Raw genomic sequence first — 18,981 nt, forward strand, 5'->3', positions numbered from 1 at the left:
TTTCATCATCATTCATACAGATCTATCTATCTATAGATAGATATATCTATCAAAATTGATATAAGGTCAATAGGGGGTATGTATCGGCTGGTGTATGTCGGTGTACTCCACCGGGCAATGAGGGACCACTGACCACTGCTGTATTTCAAACCTAGACAGCGGCAGAGAGCTTTAGGACTCCGAGCAGCAGTCGTACCAGCAGTGGTGAGCGCACCTCATGGCGCGCTCTGCTTGCGCACAAGTAGGCCATGCGCAAGTTGGCAGCTCGACAGAGTGCATTTTTTTTTTTAAATGTTATTTGTGGCTTTCGCCTTTATTTTATATTTTTTATGGAGGGACAGACAGTAGGCTGACAGGAAATGGGGGAGAGAGATGGGGGGAAGACATGCCGTCGCGGCACACTGCCAGACTGGATTGCCAGCCAAGGTGCCTGGACCACTGAGCCATGGCCCAGGCCGACAGAGTGCATTTCTAGTTCAGATCTGGAGTTGTAGGTGAATTCACTGCCCGATGGCTGATAGAATAGAACTGAGACCAGGACCAGAGCCTCAGCATTAAGCATGAGTGAGACTGCGGCTGCTGCAAGCAGATGATTTGAAATTGTCCTTTTCGCGCCCCCAGTCGAGTCCCGTTCATGACGACCGTTGCTGCATGGCTCTCCCCTTCTCTCTCTCCCTCTTTCCTGTCTGTCTTCACTGCAACTATAAATAAAGGCACAAAAGCCCAAAACAAATCTTTAAAAAAATACAAATAATATGTCCTTTGACCATTTACATATAGGCCTACATAACAAACATTATGCAACAAGTAGCAATGAATGACATACAATCCATTGCGTCAGACCAACTCAAATACAGCATGTGCAAGTTCATAAAAGTTCACATACTTTAAAATAAAATAAAATAAAATAAAAACAAATCTTTTTTTTCTTTACATCTGTTATTGTCTCCACCAGGCCGAAGGCATGGGGAGAGAGTATGTTTTGCACTCCGTCCGTGTGTGTGTGTGTGTGTGTGTGTGTGTGTGTATGTGTGTGTGTGTGTGTCCGTCCGTCCTTCCGTCCGTCTGTTACCAGCTAATCTCTGCCACCGTGGCCCGATCCATGCCAAACTTTGCACACACACTCCCTGGATGCCAACGACGAACCTCTGCCCCAAATATTCTTCAATGGCCTGTTATAGCGCCACCATGAGGCCGATTTAGGCAAAACACATTTCTGTAGATTACTCGTACACATTTTATCCATACATCACTCAATTCGGTATACACTATCTCCATAGTCATGTGATCAACACGGATCTGCCCCATTTCCCATCTTCCATCCTGATTGGCTAAGATTGGCTTCCAAAGCTCATATGATTGGTCCGTTTCGAACAAAATGCCACAAATCACAAACACAGTGAGCAATTTCCGTGAAATTATACACGCACATTTCCACTAAGCCGAGGACGACATGCCACTAATTATTTTCCAAATTAGCCTCATGGTGGCACTATAACAGGCCAATTCCTGTTTTTAGCTATAACTGCATCGATCTGTATACAACTTATGTATGTGCACTCCCTAGAGGCCATGGAAAAACATTGTCCCTGCATCCCTCCACATCTGCCGGTTATAGCGCCACCATGAGGCCGATTTCTGCAAAACACATTGCTTATGTTAGTCGCACAGATTTCATCCAAATCTCACGCAAATCGGTACACATGATCTCTGTAGTCATGTGATCAAGACGAGTCTGTTGGATTTCTCAGATTCTACACTGATTGGCTAACATTGCCTTCCAAAGTTCCAAAGAGTGGCCCGTTTCGTTCAAAATGCTGCACATGTCCTGCTCATCCAGAATTCTATCCTCAGAGGTGCTATGAGTGATCTGGCTCTTAATTTCCTCAACAAAATGAAGAAAATTGTTGCAAAAAACAAACAAACAAAAAAACATGTTTATATTACTCCTAAACATTTTGCCAAACATCACACACACTCCTATCCTCCTGGAAGTTATATTTCAATCTTTTCGGAGACAGTGTTGCTTTAGTATATTAAAATGGGGATGCAATAACAAATGTTTTAACAATTTTATTTTCATCAACAAACTGCAATTATGACATGTACTTGTTATTTTGTTTGCATTAATCTGTCTACATAGAGTTTGTTTATCAGATTGTGATGAGACTTTGTCCGTCCGTGTTATGCATGCAGAATGTGAGCAATGCATGCATGTCTTATCTAAAACCACTAGACCAGTGTTGTAAAGTAACTAAATACATTTACTTAACCCATTTAGGACTATTCTGATTCTAAAAAATACTGACCTAAGTTTCAAATATAAATTCAAAAATTACAAAAATGTCATGCTGCCAATACCAATATACATATTTGTACATAGCAACAGGAACCTCAAAAGCAGTTCCCGTCCTGAAAGGGTAAAACACAAAAAGGGGTTCCCACCCAGTAGCCTACTGTACTTTTACTTCTACTCCACTACATCTCAGATCCAATAGGCCTATTTGAAAACTTGAGTTACTTTGTAGATTTTGATTATTATTACAAAACAATACATTAACCACTTCAGCCCTATATACATTTCGGCCATTTGAAAATAGCAGATCTACGGGTGGACTGCGGGATATTTCTGTGCATCTCTGTTATATTGTTTTGTTTTGTTTTGTTTTGTTTTGTTGTTTGTTTTGTTATGTATTTCTTTGGTTGTGTTTTGTCTATGCCAATGTCTTATATACAAAAGAAAATTAATAAAGTACAAATCATAAAAAAGAAAATAGCAGATCTACAAGCTCACAATGCGTCGCGAGTCGCGGCGAATTGTGAGCCTGTAGATCTGCTATTTTCAAAAGATTTTTTATACATTTTGAAAACTTGAAATGGGACATTCTGCATAATGAGTACTTTTACTTTTGGTATTTTAAGTACATCTTGATGCCAATACTTTTGTACTTTTTTTTTTGTAAGTATTATCTAAGTACATTTGGAATTCTGGACTTTTACTTGTAACGGAGTAGCCTATTTCTACATTGCAGTGTTGATACTTTGACTTAAGTAAAAGATTTAAGTACTTTTTCCACCACTGTCTAATAACAATAACAGTGTTCAGCTCTCCCCTCTGTCCTCCTTGCGGTAGTCTCGCGTTACCAGACTGTTGCCTCTTGCAATTTCTAAATGCTTTATAGCATACTGAGATTGTGGAATAGTTGTCTGGCTACACAAGACTATCCTCGCGGTGACAGATGTGTCTATGGTGACCAGACGTCCCCCTTTGCGTGGGACAGTCCCTCATTTCCAAGACTTTTTATGCATCTCACAAATTGAGACCCTGTCCCCCATTGTGAATGGCAGACATCAGTGTTCAAATGCCCTAATAGTTAGTCCCCTATTAATAGTTGGCATTCTGTTGTAAAGCTCTCTCGTTGTCTCTTTTCCTGCAAGATGCGTGTTGTTAAAATAACATGAGAAATATCCCCTACAGTACCAAGTCAGCACACCACCCATGACCAAAGTTATCCTTTTAAAAAAAATGTGAGACACCAGAGGGGTTTAATAACAAAATGATAGGCAATATTAGGCCTATGGTCGAATATGACATCAAGACATTTGAGTAATAAGTAACCCCGTCCTGCACAAGTGATACTTCTGTCCCTCAAATGAACAGTTTGGATCTGGTCACCCTAGATGTGTCCCAACACCACGACTGTTTGAGGGTCTGTTTACACCATCACCACAGTGATTCAGCACTGTCTGAGCCCTCAACTTCAACAGGGGGGCGATGACAAAAATAGAACTTTATCCAGTCCAACACCCCACCTTCCTACATGACACTGAAGGAGGGGTGGGGCAAAGGGGCTGTAATTTATATACTGTACATGAACTACGGGTAGGTTACATATTTTGTCTATTGAAAAGGGCAAAGCGGCAAGTTCAGAACAAGAAGGCAGTGATATTACTGCATAGGAAAAAAAAGGATATAGGTGTCCAAGACCAATGTTTTCCTAAAACATTTAATTTCATGTACAGACTACAGTAGGCCTGTAACTTGTTCCGTAGGCCAAAACAAAGAGTGGCTTTGTTTCTCTAGGTCAGTGGTTTTCAAGGACCACCATTTGATGACATTTAGCCTCTCAGACCAAAGACTAAGGATTTTGTCCACAATTCCATGCTGTATGATGTTAGTACCATTAGGAGAGACAACAGGTGTTGATCAAAATAACAATTCTTCTACATTCTCTAATTGTGTAAACTTCTTGTAGGCTAATTGAAGTAATGCAGATTGTTTAACAATAATGTAAGTCTTGAGAGCGTAAAATACCCGTAAGGGTCTATTTGGTTTCATGTTACGCTCTCAAGAGGTAAAGATCTAATAAGGGTCCATTTGGTTACCAACTCTCCATCATTTAGCTGGGGACCACATGGATCCCCCCCAAGGATCACTGGTGGTCCCCGGACCACTGGTTGAAAACCACTGCTCTATAGGTCGAGGCTGTGCTGAATGTTCCTTGATCGGTAGCTATGCAAAGCTATTCAAAATGGCCCTGGGAAATGATTTGGGAAATGCAGACGCCAGACACTACAGCAGTTAAACACAGATTGCATAAAATGAGATGAGATTTAAAAACTGTTTAATCCCCAGCTGATAAAACAGGTTGTCATAGCAGCAACAGAAATGAAACACAACTGATAAGAGAGTCAAGAGGAAGGTTAAATAAAATAAGTGAAAATATAGACTTCAGTTGTGACACGACACTGGGTATCTGAATGAATGGCTTAATATGTGCACAGTCTTCACAAGTGAATTATATTAATCAGTATATTAATTAATATACACTTATTGCCAACGAATATAAGAATGCCGTACGTACTGTATAAGCAGATTATCGACAGTGAATATATTAACACTAAACCCGGGTGATTTTCACCCGGACAATTATATTTTTGTAATTCTCATAATGTTGCTGATGGTTCTGAGGTGGGTGGGTCTTTCAGTACTTTCATGATGCTCAGTGACATCATGGAAGGTAAGTTTGTTTCCCTGCACACATCTCTGTTTTCTTCTACAGGCAGGTGTTCGGGTGGCCCACAATGGGCTTTTTCTTATTTTATTATTTCATTGGATCAGTCTCACATACCCACATTTTTCACAGATTTTGCCCCCCTATGATAGGGCCCCCTCATGATAGCTATTGTTTTTTTCTTTGTGAAAATCATGATGAAATATTAAAGAAGAGTACAAGTTGCCATGTATTGCTGTAGATTTTGATGAGAAATATGTTTTATGGAATATATTACATTGGGTAAAATATATCCGGGTTTAGTGATGGTTTGACAAAAGTTAAGTTTAGTGTTCTAGGGTTAATGAATATACGTACAGCATACAGACCTTCAACAGTGAGTTTCTGGGTAATATAAATACGCCTCTCCTCAGTTATCTCTAATCTGTCAAGGTTACAGTATGTGCAGTGTAGGCCTGCATCCTAGTTGTGGTGATTCTATTGCGTGAAAGTTAATATGTGCACCTGCCACATATCTGTTCTAGGGCCATAACATATAAATAGCTATAATGTAAATGTCAAAGAGGAAGTTCAGGTTTACAGTTTAATATGCGGTTATTGTACTTGAAGGGTGGTTAAATAGAGTGTCTGTGCTGGGTCAGTATTTTGCCCAGATGAACATCCAGCTACCAGCTTCGGATAGGTGCATACATGTAGGTGAGTGTAATCCAAGATAAACCAAGCAGACATGCAGTCTGTCAGGTGATCCCTTGACCTGAAAGAGTGATCAACACGTGCTGTGTTCTACATAGATTAGAAACTCAGCATCTGGTGTAGTTCTCATGTACACATAATGAGCACACAGACTTGTACAAACAAACACACAGCCAGACTCGTGCTAAAACAAACATCCAGAGTGCACAGTTGGACACACTCCCTCACCACGCTCACGGCACATTTCTTTAAATGAATCAAATCTATACAGCATTTTATCACATCCACTATACGCAATAGCCAGCCTGCAATGCCAGCCTGATAGCGTGTCCGGTCAGTCTACTGTGTCGTTGTGGAATTTGTGATCTACAGTATCAGTAATTGATGAGGCAAGAGGACTTGGAGCAATATTCAAGATGCCGGATATTCTAATCTATAATATGCAGTAGTGGTAGTTTTGCCAATGCACACATGGGATCACATCTTACTATGCTTTAGCTGCTACATTAAGGACACACTGAACCAAAACAAATCAGGCTGTACCAAAACAATAGCCATCAGGCCTAGCGGAGACATCTTGGCCCCTACAAGCTACAACATATAATTTCATATCATAAACTAGAAAAAGTGCCCTTCTGGGCACAGGTCTCCACCAGGAGGATAGGAGTGTGTGTGATGTTTGGCAAAATGTTTAGGAGCAATATAAACGTGTGTGTGTGTGTGTGTGTGTGTGTGTGTATGGGTGTGTGTGTGTGTGTATGTGTGTGTGTGTGTGTGTGTGTGTGTGTGTGTGTGTGTGTGTGTGTGTGTGTGTGTGTGTGTGTGAGAGAGAGACGCGGCTTGGCCTGTTGTAGAGCCACCATGAGGCTGATTTGAAAACTGTCAAGTGGCATTTCTTCCAAAGCCTAGTGGGAATATGCATGCACAGTTTCACCACAATCGGTGAAGTGGGCTACTCCTGAAAAGTTTAGAAGCCAATCGTAGCCAATGAGGGTGGATTATGAGAAATCAAACAAACCCGTCTTGATCACATGACTATGGAGAGCATGTGTACCGATTTGCGTGAAATTTGGATAAAATCTGAAGGAGTAATATTAGAAAATGTGTTTTGCATATGTCAGCCTCCTGGTGGCGCTATAAAGAGCAGATGTGAAAAATTCCAGGCATAGGTTTTTCCTTGGCCTCTAGGGAGTTGGCATACAAAGTTAGCCACAGATCCGTGCAGTGAGAGGTAAAAACACTTTTCGGCCAATTATAGCGCCACCATGAGGCTGAGTTGAAAATGTTCATGTGGCATTTCTTCCTCGGCCTAGTGGGAATGTGCGTGCACAATTTCACGGAAATCACACGCTGTGTTCATGATTTGCAGTATTTTGTTTGAAACTTTGCGAACTTTGGAAGCCAATCTTAGCCAATCAGGATGGAGTCTGAGAAATCTGAAAGACCCGTTTTGTTGAATGGCTCTAGAGAGACTGTGTACCAATTTGTGTGATGTTTGGACAAAATCTGTAGGTGTACTGTCCAAAAACTTGTTTTGCACAAAGCGGCCTCCTGGTGGTGCTATAACAGGCTGTTCTGGAAATTTCTGGGCAGAGGTTCATCGTTGGCATCCAGTGAGTGTGTGTGCAAAATTTGGCATCAACTGGGTTAACGGTGCCGGAGATTAGCTGTTCACAGACGGACGGACGGACGGACGGACACACACACACACACGGACGGACGGAGTGCAAAACATACTCTCTCCCCATGCCTTCGGCCTGGTGGAGACAATTACTATAAGTGAAGGTTAGATGTTGATTGATTGAATGAATACTTTATTAATTAGACAGTCACAGAAATGCAAACCGCACAAGGTACAGTCATACATTTGGGCTAACATGATACCACAGAAAGTCCTGGGCATTTGTTACCATTGTGGTCCTATGTATTGAAATTCATCAACATAGCATAAACAAATAACACCAAAATCCAATTTCTTCAACAAATATAAAACACTATATATGTAGGCCCTACAGAGTAGAAAAAGAGAAAGGAAAGGGGGAGAGAGACCAACATGTAGGCAGTGAATGCCGTCACCTTTCTATGGGAGATATTAATTTACCTCCCCCTGGGCATCTGAAAGATGGATTTTCAGGCCTCCTGTTTTGAAGGAAGCCAGAAATCCAGATTTTTTAAGGGATTGTGTCAGGGAATTCCACACTTTGGTGGCAGTGCTGTAGAAGGAGAATTTACCGTTTGTTCTATAGGTGCGTGGTACCAGATCGTTCGTTCCCTCTAGTATTGTGCACGGCTGTGCTGTCGTTCACATTTTTAGGTAGTTAGTCAGATATGTAAACAACCAATATCATATTCTACCACAATTTTCCTCAACAGATCATCATTTTAAAGGCTGAGCCCAATTCATACTTGTCACAAGAGGAGCTAGTAGGTCTGCTGTTTTCGGCGCATAAGGCCAACGTGTGACAGAGCATACATTTGGCATATTGTTGCTTTGTAAACCGGCTCGTCAAGTCAGCAAGCTCATGGGAGTAGAACAGTTTAGAACACTGACCCTGTGACCCACATCCTGCATTCGATCCACAAGGAACAGCTTATCTGTGTGCACAGCGTTAGACCTAGACATGTTGGCTGAATCCATCACAACAAGCCTTCCTTTTAAAATGTTTAAGCCTAAAACTCTTAGAATTTACACATAATCCATACCCTCCTTTAATAATTCATTTCAGAATGGCTGTGGTTGGTGCACTGCTCTGAATAATACATTAAAATATAGTTGCATATTAGTAGCGTAGTACGGAGCCCCTGAATGGCCATGCATTCAAAATATATTTTATCTCGTCCGGACAAGATATTATCTCGTCCGGACAAGATATTATCTCGTCCGGACAAGATATTATCTTGTCCAGACAAGATAATATACAAGATAATATCTTGTCCGGACGAGATAATAATTATCTTGTCCGGACAAGATCTTGTCCGGACGAGATAATATCTTGTCCGGACGAGATAATATCTTGTCCGGACGAGATAATATCTTGTCCGGACGAGATAATATCTTGTCCGGACGAGATATTATCTTGTACCGACAAGATACAATATATTTTGAATGCATGGCCATTCAGGGGCTCCGTACTACGAATGATATTATATATTACAAAAATATATAAAACTATGCACAATAGAGGCCATAAATAAATATCAAGGTACTTGTGCCATTACATACACATTATAGTCTAGAATGTTTGGAGACCCTTCAGGTTTTCCACATTGTTTCAGATTCAACCTTTTTTTTTTAATCAATGTATACAAACTATAATCCACAATGACATGTCAAAAACGGTGGCAGACCTACAGCAGCGTCTTCTTTTATGATCAGACTTAAAAGCTTGGTACACCTTTATGGCGTTTCTACTATTCTTCTTGTGCATCTGTGCACAACCATTTTCAGATGTATTCATAGATGCTCTATTATTGGGTTCTATTCAGGCTCAGAATCTGGACCTTCAATCACACGAGTGTTTCTTGTTTAAATTCACCCCAGCCGAATCTCATATTGTTCTGCATCAATTGTTCGCTCTATATCGAGTCCGTGTCCGTTACAGACAACATCCCCATAGCATGATGCTGCCCCACCACTTGACTATCAAAATGAATATCAGACCATAGAATTTTGATTCTCATGGTCAGTCATTCAGGTGCCGTTTGGCAAACTCCCCACGGGCTGTCATGTGCCTTCTTTTTTTTTTAATTAGGCTTGTCTGGCCACTCTACCCTGATGATTGACCTGTAAGGTTCTCCCATCTCCAGAAAGGATGTCTGGATCTTATCCAGTGACCATTGGGTTCTTGTTCAACTGTCTGACTCTGACCAAGGCCCTTAATGCCCATTACTGGCTGGGCAGCATAGGAAGTGACTCGTGATGGTTCCACAGCTCTTCCACTTGATTATTGGAGTTTGTTGAGCATGCTTTTGGGTACTTTCAATGCTGCACACATTTTCTTGTATGCTTCCCCATATCTAATCTCATGGTTTGAACTACGTGGCGGGTTAAGACTGAGGCGTGGCCGGTTATGACTGAGGTTATGGTTTGGGACTAACAGGAGCCTTTTCATACCTAAATAACTTCTTTATAACCACTTTAAGTAACAGAAGGGCACATACCTTCTTCAGCGTTTACGATGTGGGTGTGAAGTCTGGTTTTATGACATAATGTTGGCTAATGGGTTATCCGGTCCTCATTAATCATCATCATCCGTATTTGTAGATAAACTATGAACACTTTCTCGACTGAATGTAGATTGTGTAGCTTCTCTGGTTTCAAAATGTTCTATGGTCTTTCAGCAATTAATAGGCTAATATTCACTGTTCTTTTTCTATGCATTCTTTAAGTTGTGTATGTGTGTGTGGTGGTGGGGTCCTTTGCTGTGTGTTACCATTGTTTCCCCAGCAACAAGGTCCTGTCAAACTTTTTCCTTTGCAGACGCTTGTCAAAACAATACATCCAAGTACAAACACTGACAAATTACATGTACAGTTATTACACAACATTCTGTACCTATATATATACTGATGTACAGGGTAGAGATGGACACAGTGACCTGGGCCAGGGAGTCTGTCAGAGCTAATAAGTAATAATACAAATCACACCCGTGTGAACTGAGTGGTGCAAGGTCTTATATAGCCTGATCAGCTGTGGTCTGACGTAATGTCAGTGACCATGGTAACCATGCTCACCCGTGCACGGACACAGGTAAACAAACATACAGACAATGCTGGTTGTTGGAGTGGTTTGCACCACTCAAAAAGTGTTACAAGAAATATTACAAATGAAAACAGGAGTAACACAATGGTTCATTTTTAGAGTTTATTTGAACTTATTCCCATTAGATTTTCCCAATATAAAAAACAAGGTGCAGATTTTCAGTTAAGCCCTGCCCTCTTTAATGCTTAAAGCTTGAGAGCCTCAGACACCCATCAAGGAGAATTAATCCACTGTATTTGTGACCAAAACAAAAATGGTGCCGACAGTATTACCCCCCACGTCTTAATGTAATCCTCTTACATTCCTTAGCTTAAAAAAAAATGTATACATAGTACCATTTATCATTATTTACAAATGAAAAAGAAACCATAGTAAAAAGAAAAGATCGATTCCTTCCTGCAACCGCTCAGAAAAGAGCATGTAGCCGATCCTCGATTTTTTTAAACAACATTCTTGTGCCTTTTTTTTTGTTTTAGGGTTAATGACACCCTACAGTTTTTGTTTTTTTCTTCTTTTTGGTTCCTCAAAAAGGGTTTTTACAAAACAAAAAGGAAGCTGAAAAAAGCTTATTAATGCAACGCTTGATGGTCGCTACAGACCACAGAGGCATTGGAAGGAAACTCTCCACAGGAGGCAAAACTGTAGCTCACATGTCCATCGCAAACTGGTCGTCCTCTGTTAAGAGAGAAAAAGACAGGGAGATAAAGGGGGAGATAATTAACAATTAGTCTGTAATTTTGGCAGTACACCATGTTCTACCACACCCTGTTAACGGATGAGTGTGTGTGTGTGTGTGTGTGTGTGTGTGTGTGTGTGTGTGTGTGTGTCCAGACAGTAAGGGGCTGTGTCCACCAAAGCGTTTTGTTTTTCCCTGTATGTTTTGAATTGTATTCAATGGGAGCGCCATGCATTTGCGCTATGCTCTTAACAGCAGCAGTGTGGGGAGATGCCGAGCGTCTATTCTGCACTGAACTTAATTTGAAGAATATTCAACTTTTGGGTGCAAGAATGTAACCCGACTCTGCCAGATCTGGGCTTTCTCAAGCAGAAACGATAAACCGGAAGCAGCTGGACACAAATGAAATCTACATAATAATTTTGAGTTGTAGTCTTGTTAGGTTGTGTTTACATTTGCACTGTGGCAGTGCTTCAATAAGTCATCAGTATCGCGTTGATCCCGCCTCTAGCAGCCGCACACGGCCGCATATTTCTCCGGTCAGAAATGTCTGGGAGTACATCGTCACTGCCCGAGAGGGACCAGATGGGAGCAGGAAGAGGAACTCACTGGGGGGGGGGGGGGGGGGAGGCCTTGTTGGACATGGCCAGAACAGATGAAAACACAACACCACTAGACCTAAAGAACTCAGCTCCATAATCCAAAGCCAAATACTTGCATTGTGTTGTTTACCAGACAAAATAAGGGGGGCAACGGCTAGAGCGGAAGGGGGTCATTCCTAATCCCTCCTGCATACAGGTCATTCCTACTGAGTGCCATCAGAGTAGACTCTGCCTTGGTCAGGCCTGCTGACACACCGTTTGTGAACTACACTTGCTTTATTGTTCATCAATAATAAGTTATTAACCTTCTTTTATATACAATTATTCATTTTAATTTGTTATATTTGTCTAAGGGATAGGTCAACTACCGTATGCATCTATGAGCTTTAAACTGGTTGATGATTTTTTTTCCCGTAGCGAGTGACCAACCTCGTTATCTTTCCTAACCCTTGAGACGAAATGGATAAAAGTTCAATAAACACTGTTGCATCATGTATAGAGATACTATTAGATAGTCACATATTCAAGGGTCATAATATTATTCAAACGTGTTTGCTGTGATAATGAAGCCTGGGTGTCCCCCATGGGGATCAATAAAGGTTCACCTAATATAATCCTAACCATTATAACAGCAGCTCTATTTGGGAGTCACAAAATAGAAGAGCAGATCTACAAATGCAATGCAACAAGTTGTGAGTGTAGCTTTTTCAGTTTTTCTTTGATGCGACACGGTCATACAATGAAATACAAAATAGGGTAGAGGGCTATGGGGTTAATAAAGGCAAACTCCAGTAGTTTTCCTTCCTAAGCCCACTCCCCACCAGGCAGCAGTCATGGCATTGCTAGTGCCTGCAGAAACACATGCTAGGGCCTGTAGAAACGCATGCTGGCTATATTTAATCTTTTAGTACATGTGTAACATTCGTGCAAGTACAGCAGTACGGATGTCATGATGTTGAGAACAAGAAAGAATGTCAATCGTGTCAATTCCAGGAAACCCAATTCCTGGAAACCCAGACGTTTTTATTTCCAGGAAATAAATAAATTCACATAACCAGGACAAAGACACGGTCTTCATACGCATGAGGAAGAAATGCTTCATATTGGCCATTATTGTCATAAATCGGACAGGGGGAAGCAAAACTTCTGTGACAATAGATTTAGATTTCATGAAAACAAGGATGTGTGTTGCACAATCAGTCAATTCCTGTTTATACCTGCTTCAACGTCTCTCCAACATGCACCACTCTGCATTTTACTATTTGCGCACCACTCTGCATTTTACTATTTGCACGCACACGCACACACTTTACCTACATCACACGGCAACTGCTCAGTCAGCACATTATAGAGTTTTGCATTCTCATTTATTTTAGTATTTTGTTTTTGTTCAATTCCGTTTAGCTTCAGTGTGTGGGGTTATTATTGTTTATTAGTTTGAGTTTATTGCATATATTTTTGATAATATGGGGAGTATTTGCAATGGGTAAGATTTAACTAAATCAGAATATGTATATATTACAATATAAAACAGCGTTTTTTTAAGGCAATTGACTCACCGTCACAGTGACAACCCACTCAATAAGCATATGCACCAATGCCTTTGTATGCTTGGATTGACAAATTTGACCATACTAACAAAGAGTTAAGACATTTTCTTTATCTGCATCGTAGTTCCAAGTTTTATTTTCTTTACCTAGTTTTAAGCTTAGTTTTGGTTAACTATAATTTATAACCTTGGTTCCTAGTATGCGAGAAAGCGAGTAGGTGCACACGTCTTACCTGGAAGATTCTTCTCCTCTTCCTCAATCTCCTCTTTGAGGTCTTGCAGTTTCCCCATTGGGTGCGTGGCAGGAATCGTTACTCCTGGGATCTGAGGCAGACAGCACGGAGGAGTTCGGGCGATGGGTGAATTCCGACAATCCAAAAGAAATTTCCTGTCATAGATGATGCGGGTTCCTGTGTGCAAGACGAAGGGGGACAAGGTCAACAAAAAGCAAATAGTGTGCACATTGCTAATATTCTTCCATCGTACTGCTGCAAGTTCAACATCAGGATCACATCTGGATCTTCAGACAGGAATATCTTATTGACTTATTCCTGAAGTTCCAGCCGTGACTGAAACGTTGAACCTGCAATATACAGTGAGAGCATACTTTCTTTAAAGAAAAACAGAGTGGGACAAAACACCTACATTTGTGAACTCAAGACTCAGGACGACACATGAAAGACAAAATACCCAAGGTTGCACTTTTAATAGGATTAGATTCAAAGAGACAGTCTGGCTTCTGAGCTCGTTATAAGCCATGTGGGCGGCCGTGGTGTTTACTTCCGACATGGCAAAGCGGATAAGAGGCCGTGGTGGAGTTCTGTACGCGTGTGCATGTGGCACATTGGCTCATGCTTGTGGTCAACAAGAGAGCTGCTGGCTGGACACATACCAAACAAACACACCCTGTTCTCAGAACAGAACAGAGGGGAGAGGAGAACAGGAGGAGTGAAGGCTGTCTCTGCACAGTCAGTTCTGGGAAATCAAAGCACATAAACACATTCTCCCCCCTGGCCCATGAGACCACAAGTTCAATGCCATGTGTGTAGCTTCGTCCAGCACTGGGGTTAAAGCTTTGGTCAAGCTCCCTCCCCGGGTCCCCCACACACAAGCAGCTTTTCTTAATGTTTCTCCTTAGTGTCCCACAATTTGCCTAGATTATTTAAAACCATGAAGACCCCCGGCCCCGTGTCTCCTGTCTGGCACAAGACCAATGTCATGAATTGTGTTTCGTGACAGGGTGAAGTTAGTTAAGTTCTGTGTTTATTACCCGCTATTCTTATTCTGTAGTGGAGTTTGAACTTCTCTCAGTACACAGTATCAGCCTATCCACCAAACACCTGGAAAAACATGTTATGTAATAACTGACTGCTGAATTGGCCCTGCTGGACAAGGGGGGAGACAAATGGGCTGGAATGTAAGCTAGTAGCAGGCAGCACCACCAATGCTAGTGCTAGACAAGTAGACAGTTATGCAAAAGCGATCATTGTATAATATATTCAGTCTCTGCAGAGTGCACGCTGGAAGCACATGGTCCAACGTTAGTAGACTACCACTCTCTGAGTTCACTCAGCTTTTTGTATGCAGCCTACAGCAGTGGCTCTCACAGCCATTTTCATACCAAGTAAGGAAGGACCCTAATTTTGTTGGCATTAGAGCCCCAGACCCTCATGATTTAGTCTCTCAGAGTGTTTACACCAAGGGCCTGACCCAGGTTAAATGAGGAACTTTACTTAGGCCTATACATTTCTGTCTTGCACAATTTGCAGTGTATACGTTTTATTTCAATACTTCTCTCCTGACAACAAGTACAGAATGTTCTCCGAGTTCCAGAAAACGCACCAGGACTGAAGGGGTAAGGACAGCCTCCCTCCACCTCTCTCTCCGCCTCTAGAAAAGCCAATCGCTGGCCTGCGATATCTGGTGAAACCTCATGCCCCTCCCGTTCAGAGGTCACGGGTTGGAGAGATCTTGTTGGCACTTGACGTCAACCTTGTTGTTTTTCTTGCAGTGTGTAGTGTACTTGCCGTTGCTGCGTGGGCCCAGCCATACTGTACATGAATTGCATCAGCTCGAGGAGTTTAACAACAACCAACCACCATCAAAATGTCTGTGCATCCACTTCGCACCGACAATACGCTACAAGTTCAACACATACAAGAGCATTTTGTTCGAGACTTGCAGTCCAACACCCATTTGCAACATGTCACCAAATGGTACCACAGTGGACAAAGGGGGACAATCATCAGAGCAGTCTGTATTTGTCTGCAATGCTTGTCAAGTGGCATTGTATGGTGGCCCGGTCAGATCTAACTGGGACAATGTTATAACAGGTCAATGTTGTGGTCAGGCCAGGGTAGTTAATCTTTATTAGTGTACAAGTTAATACAACTAGATAACGTACAGTAGAATAACTATTTTTGATCCGAGTAGCACTGTTATCTCAATATACCTAGCTACAGTATATATGGTAATGGACCAAATGACAGTTCAAATAGGACTAAATGTCAGCATGTCTGGTCTAACTATAATAATGTTCTTAATAAGAGATATACATCTTATCAAATTGGGGACCATGGACTAATGCATTACCAAAATATGAGTCCCTAAAATTAAAAGGGTTGAGTCCAATTCATATTATGGGCAATATCTGTGTTGTGCTGCCGCTTACACCTAATGCAGACAGCAGAGCACACCGTGCACACGCTTATTGTATGCAAGCAAGTAGAACTTTTTTGTTTTAGGAAACAAACTCCCCCCAAAAAACTGTTTACACAACACAATATTCTCACCTCCAGGCGTTGTAGAGAACAGAGTCCCCCCGGGTGTCTGGCTGTAACAGTCGGGCAGTTGGGACCAGTCTTTCAGGGTGAGGATCCTGGTGGGAATGGGGCAGCTTTTCACCTGCTTGGTGGTCGACATGATGACGGTTCAAAGTTTAGCGTCCGAAAGAAAAAGTTTCTGCACGGAGAAGAAGCGATACTGATTAGTCTCTCTGCCTGCCGTCAAACGAAGTAGTACACTAGTACTACCAGTGTACCAAAAGAGCAAAGACACGCAGATGTATCGCAATGCAAGCTTATGCAACGCGCAGAGGCAAACAAATAACAAACTGTTGTCTTGTTGTTGCAATTGCCTTTCAAAAAGTTATTCAAATGAGGAAAACGCGTACGAATTAAAGACCGTGATTCGGCGTTTGTGTTTTTTAGAGTTCGAGTCCTTTCTTTCCTTTGCAGCGAAAACTAGTGAAGAACAGCGACCATGTGCGACTATTTCAACCCAAGCAAGGACGCAGCTGAGCTGAGCTGATACTGCTCTGTTTTTGTGCCAGAGACACGGAGCACGTGGTTGTTGGTGGTTGTCTTGTCATCTGGTCTGGTGAGCTCGTTTTGTCCTGGATTATCCGCGAGGGAGGAGCTTTACGTTAGATCATGAAAATTGAAAAACAATACAGCAGATAACAACAGCACCAAGATACCTACCCATGTACCGGTCTAAATACACGAAGTCCACACCCACAACACCAGAGGGAGTTCAACAAACCATGTGCAACCCAGATTCGGCACAAACAAGGGACTAAATTAATTTCGCTCCTATGCCACCAAAATGTGGAACGCCCTACCCAGAGCCTTAGAAAAGACCAACAGTCATTAAGACATGCGAATCCCTTGACTCCTTCAAAACTGCTCTCAAAGGACACCTACGGACGGCTGCAATTCAAAACTACCCCCCGTAAAATCTGAATCCCCCACCCAACCCTTTTCCCGGCCCTCACTGTATGTTTCTTTTCCCTTTTTACCTCCTCTATATTATTTCCTGTTTTGACTATATAGTGTATATTCGTACGTCTCTAAATGTTTGATGATTTCAAAATGGTGGGCCCTATTGTAAACAAGTGTAATGCTTTATGGTGTCGTCCACTCAGTTAACAGTTTTGTGTATTGAGTTGTACTTGAATCAATCAACAAACAAACAAACAGCTGACACGAGAACGAATTGAATATGAAGGACCCCAATGGAAAGTTTCCATCATATTCAATTCGTTCTCGATATGGCATGTGTTTGGAAACAAACACATGCCATGTGCTTTCTTGGGTTTTAAATCCCCCTGTGCCTTTTTTTTCTTCTGAAACTGTTAATAAAGTATTCAGTCAATCAATCAAGTTCAACATCATTCTAGCCTTGGATCAAGACAGGCAATCACGTTCTCTTATGAAAACAAAAGTCAGTCACTCGATATTTACTTCTGTAATTGTTTTGATCCATCCATGGCTAGAATCATTGCATGTTTTAGTGCTACTCTGGTTTAGCAAATCATGCCTACCTAAAATGGAATGAGATTGGAGATTGTATGTGGCCCATAATGTGGCCATGCTGCCCTCTAATGGCAGTTCACTGATAATGCCCCCCACAACAACAACCCCCCCCCCCCCCCCCCCCTTCGCCAACCATATAATAACGCCAACACGTTGCAGAAGCACAAAACTACCACTAGGGAACGTCATGACCTTCCCATTGATCCCATCTTCTATCGACTCCATAGTAGGCCTATTCATTTATTTTTATATTATAAGGAGAAGGTGCTCAAAAGGATTTTTACAGAACAAATATTATGCTTTTAATTTTAATGAATGGATGAAAAAAAAATGCTTGCTAAGCTTTTTAAGCCCAAATGTACAGGCAGTACAGTATTTTAGCCAATTGTAGTAGTTGTTATTTTGACCTCCATTCCAAAAGTCTACCAAAAGATAAAGGCCCTAGCAATAAGTATTATCTACCTTCAGAGATAATTTGAAGCAAATTAAAAATATTGTGACAACAGTGACACTAATGCAAAATGAAAAATCATTCTTGTAAACTTTAACTATTTAGTTGCTATTTATTTATTTTGATATATTGTATAGCTTTTATTAGTGCAATATTTAAATTCCTTCTTTAATGCACTTAAACAATAACAGAGGGAGACACAACATTACACAAGTGCACACAAGTGTGAACACTAAGATAATTATATTTGTTATGTAGGCCTAAGTGAGTTGTGAAACACTGCATGAAAATATTAGCCTAACTATTGATAACAAAGGTATTCCTGACAAAACGTATTTTATCAGAGTAAATATCTTTTTACATTTCTTCCATTTAAAATATATATTATTTCAAAAGAATTTAAAAAGTTTAAACAAATAAATAAATACAATAAAAAAAGGTTTAAGAAGTGTGAAGCGACGTGTTGTGAGCTTGTAGATCTGCTTTTTCACTAGTTTGTGTCCAGTCCAGGGCAAACGTCTAGTTTCTCTGTTGGGTCCTGAGCTAAAAGCTAAAACTAAGACGAAAAGTGTTCGTCGATAACCCTTTTTCACTGATGACAACAAAATAAAAACAAAATAAGAAACGAATCTTTGATGACAAAAACCATGACTAAATATATTGACAATTTCGTCTACAACTAGACAAAAATGTTAGGGAGGGACTAGTGGATAAGAGATTCAGTTTCATGCTAGGTTGCATTCTGAAAATAGCAGATCTACAAGCTCACAATGTGTCACGCTGCGACATGTTGTAAGCTTGTAGATCTGCTATTTTCAGCATGCAACCAAAGTGTAAAATCTGCCATTACAACGACATCAAGGCCTGCCAAAATACATATACAGCCGACTAAATCAACTGTATATTTAATTAGTTGA

At 41.1% G+C, this 18,981-nt stretch overlaps 1 protein-coding gene across 3 annotated transcripts; it reads right to left on the reverse strand.

Moving 5' to 3' along the window:
- Positions 1 to 10,558: 10,558 nt before the first annotated feature.
- On the reverse strand, positions 10,559 to 16,798 carry eif4ebp3l (eukaryotic translation initiation factor 4E binding protein 3, like). 3 transcript variants are annotated; one of them, XM_079497836.1, is made up of 4 exons: positions 16,780 to 16,798; positions 16,090 to 16,258; positions 13,531 to 13,707; positions 10,559 to 11,145 (listed from the first exon to the last, which is right to left on the reverse strand). In XM_079497836.1, the coding sequence occupies exons 2-4, from the start codon at positions 16,217 to 16,219 to the stop codon at positions 11,117 to 11,119; spliced, it is 336 nt and encodes a 111-aa protein (XP_079353962.1). In that variant the 5' UTR covers positions 16,220 to 16,258; positions 16,780 to 16,798; the 3' UTR covers positions 10,559 to 11,116. The 3 variants fall into 3 exon arrangements, with proteins under 3 accessions (XP_079353962.1, XP_079353961.1, XP_079353960.1); XM_079497835.1 differs by lacking the exon at positions 16,780 to 16,798 and adding an exon at positions 16,470 to 16,670; XM_079497834.1 differs by lacking the exon at positions 16,780 to 16,798 and having other exon boundaries at positions 16,090 to 16,669.
- Positions 16,799 to 18,981: the final 2,183 nt, after the last annotated feature.

The sequence above is a fragment of the Electrona antarctica genome, assembly GCF_951216825.1.
Source record: "Electrona antarctica genome assembly, chromosome: 1".
Classification (NCBI taxonomy): Eukaryota; Metazoa; Chordata; class Actinopteri; order Myctophiformes; family Myctophidae; genus Electrona; species Electrona antarctica.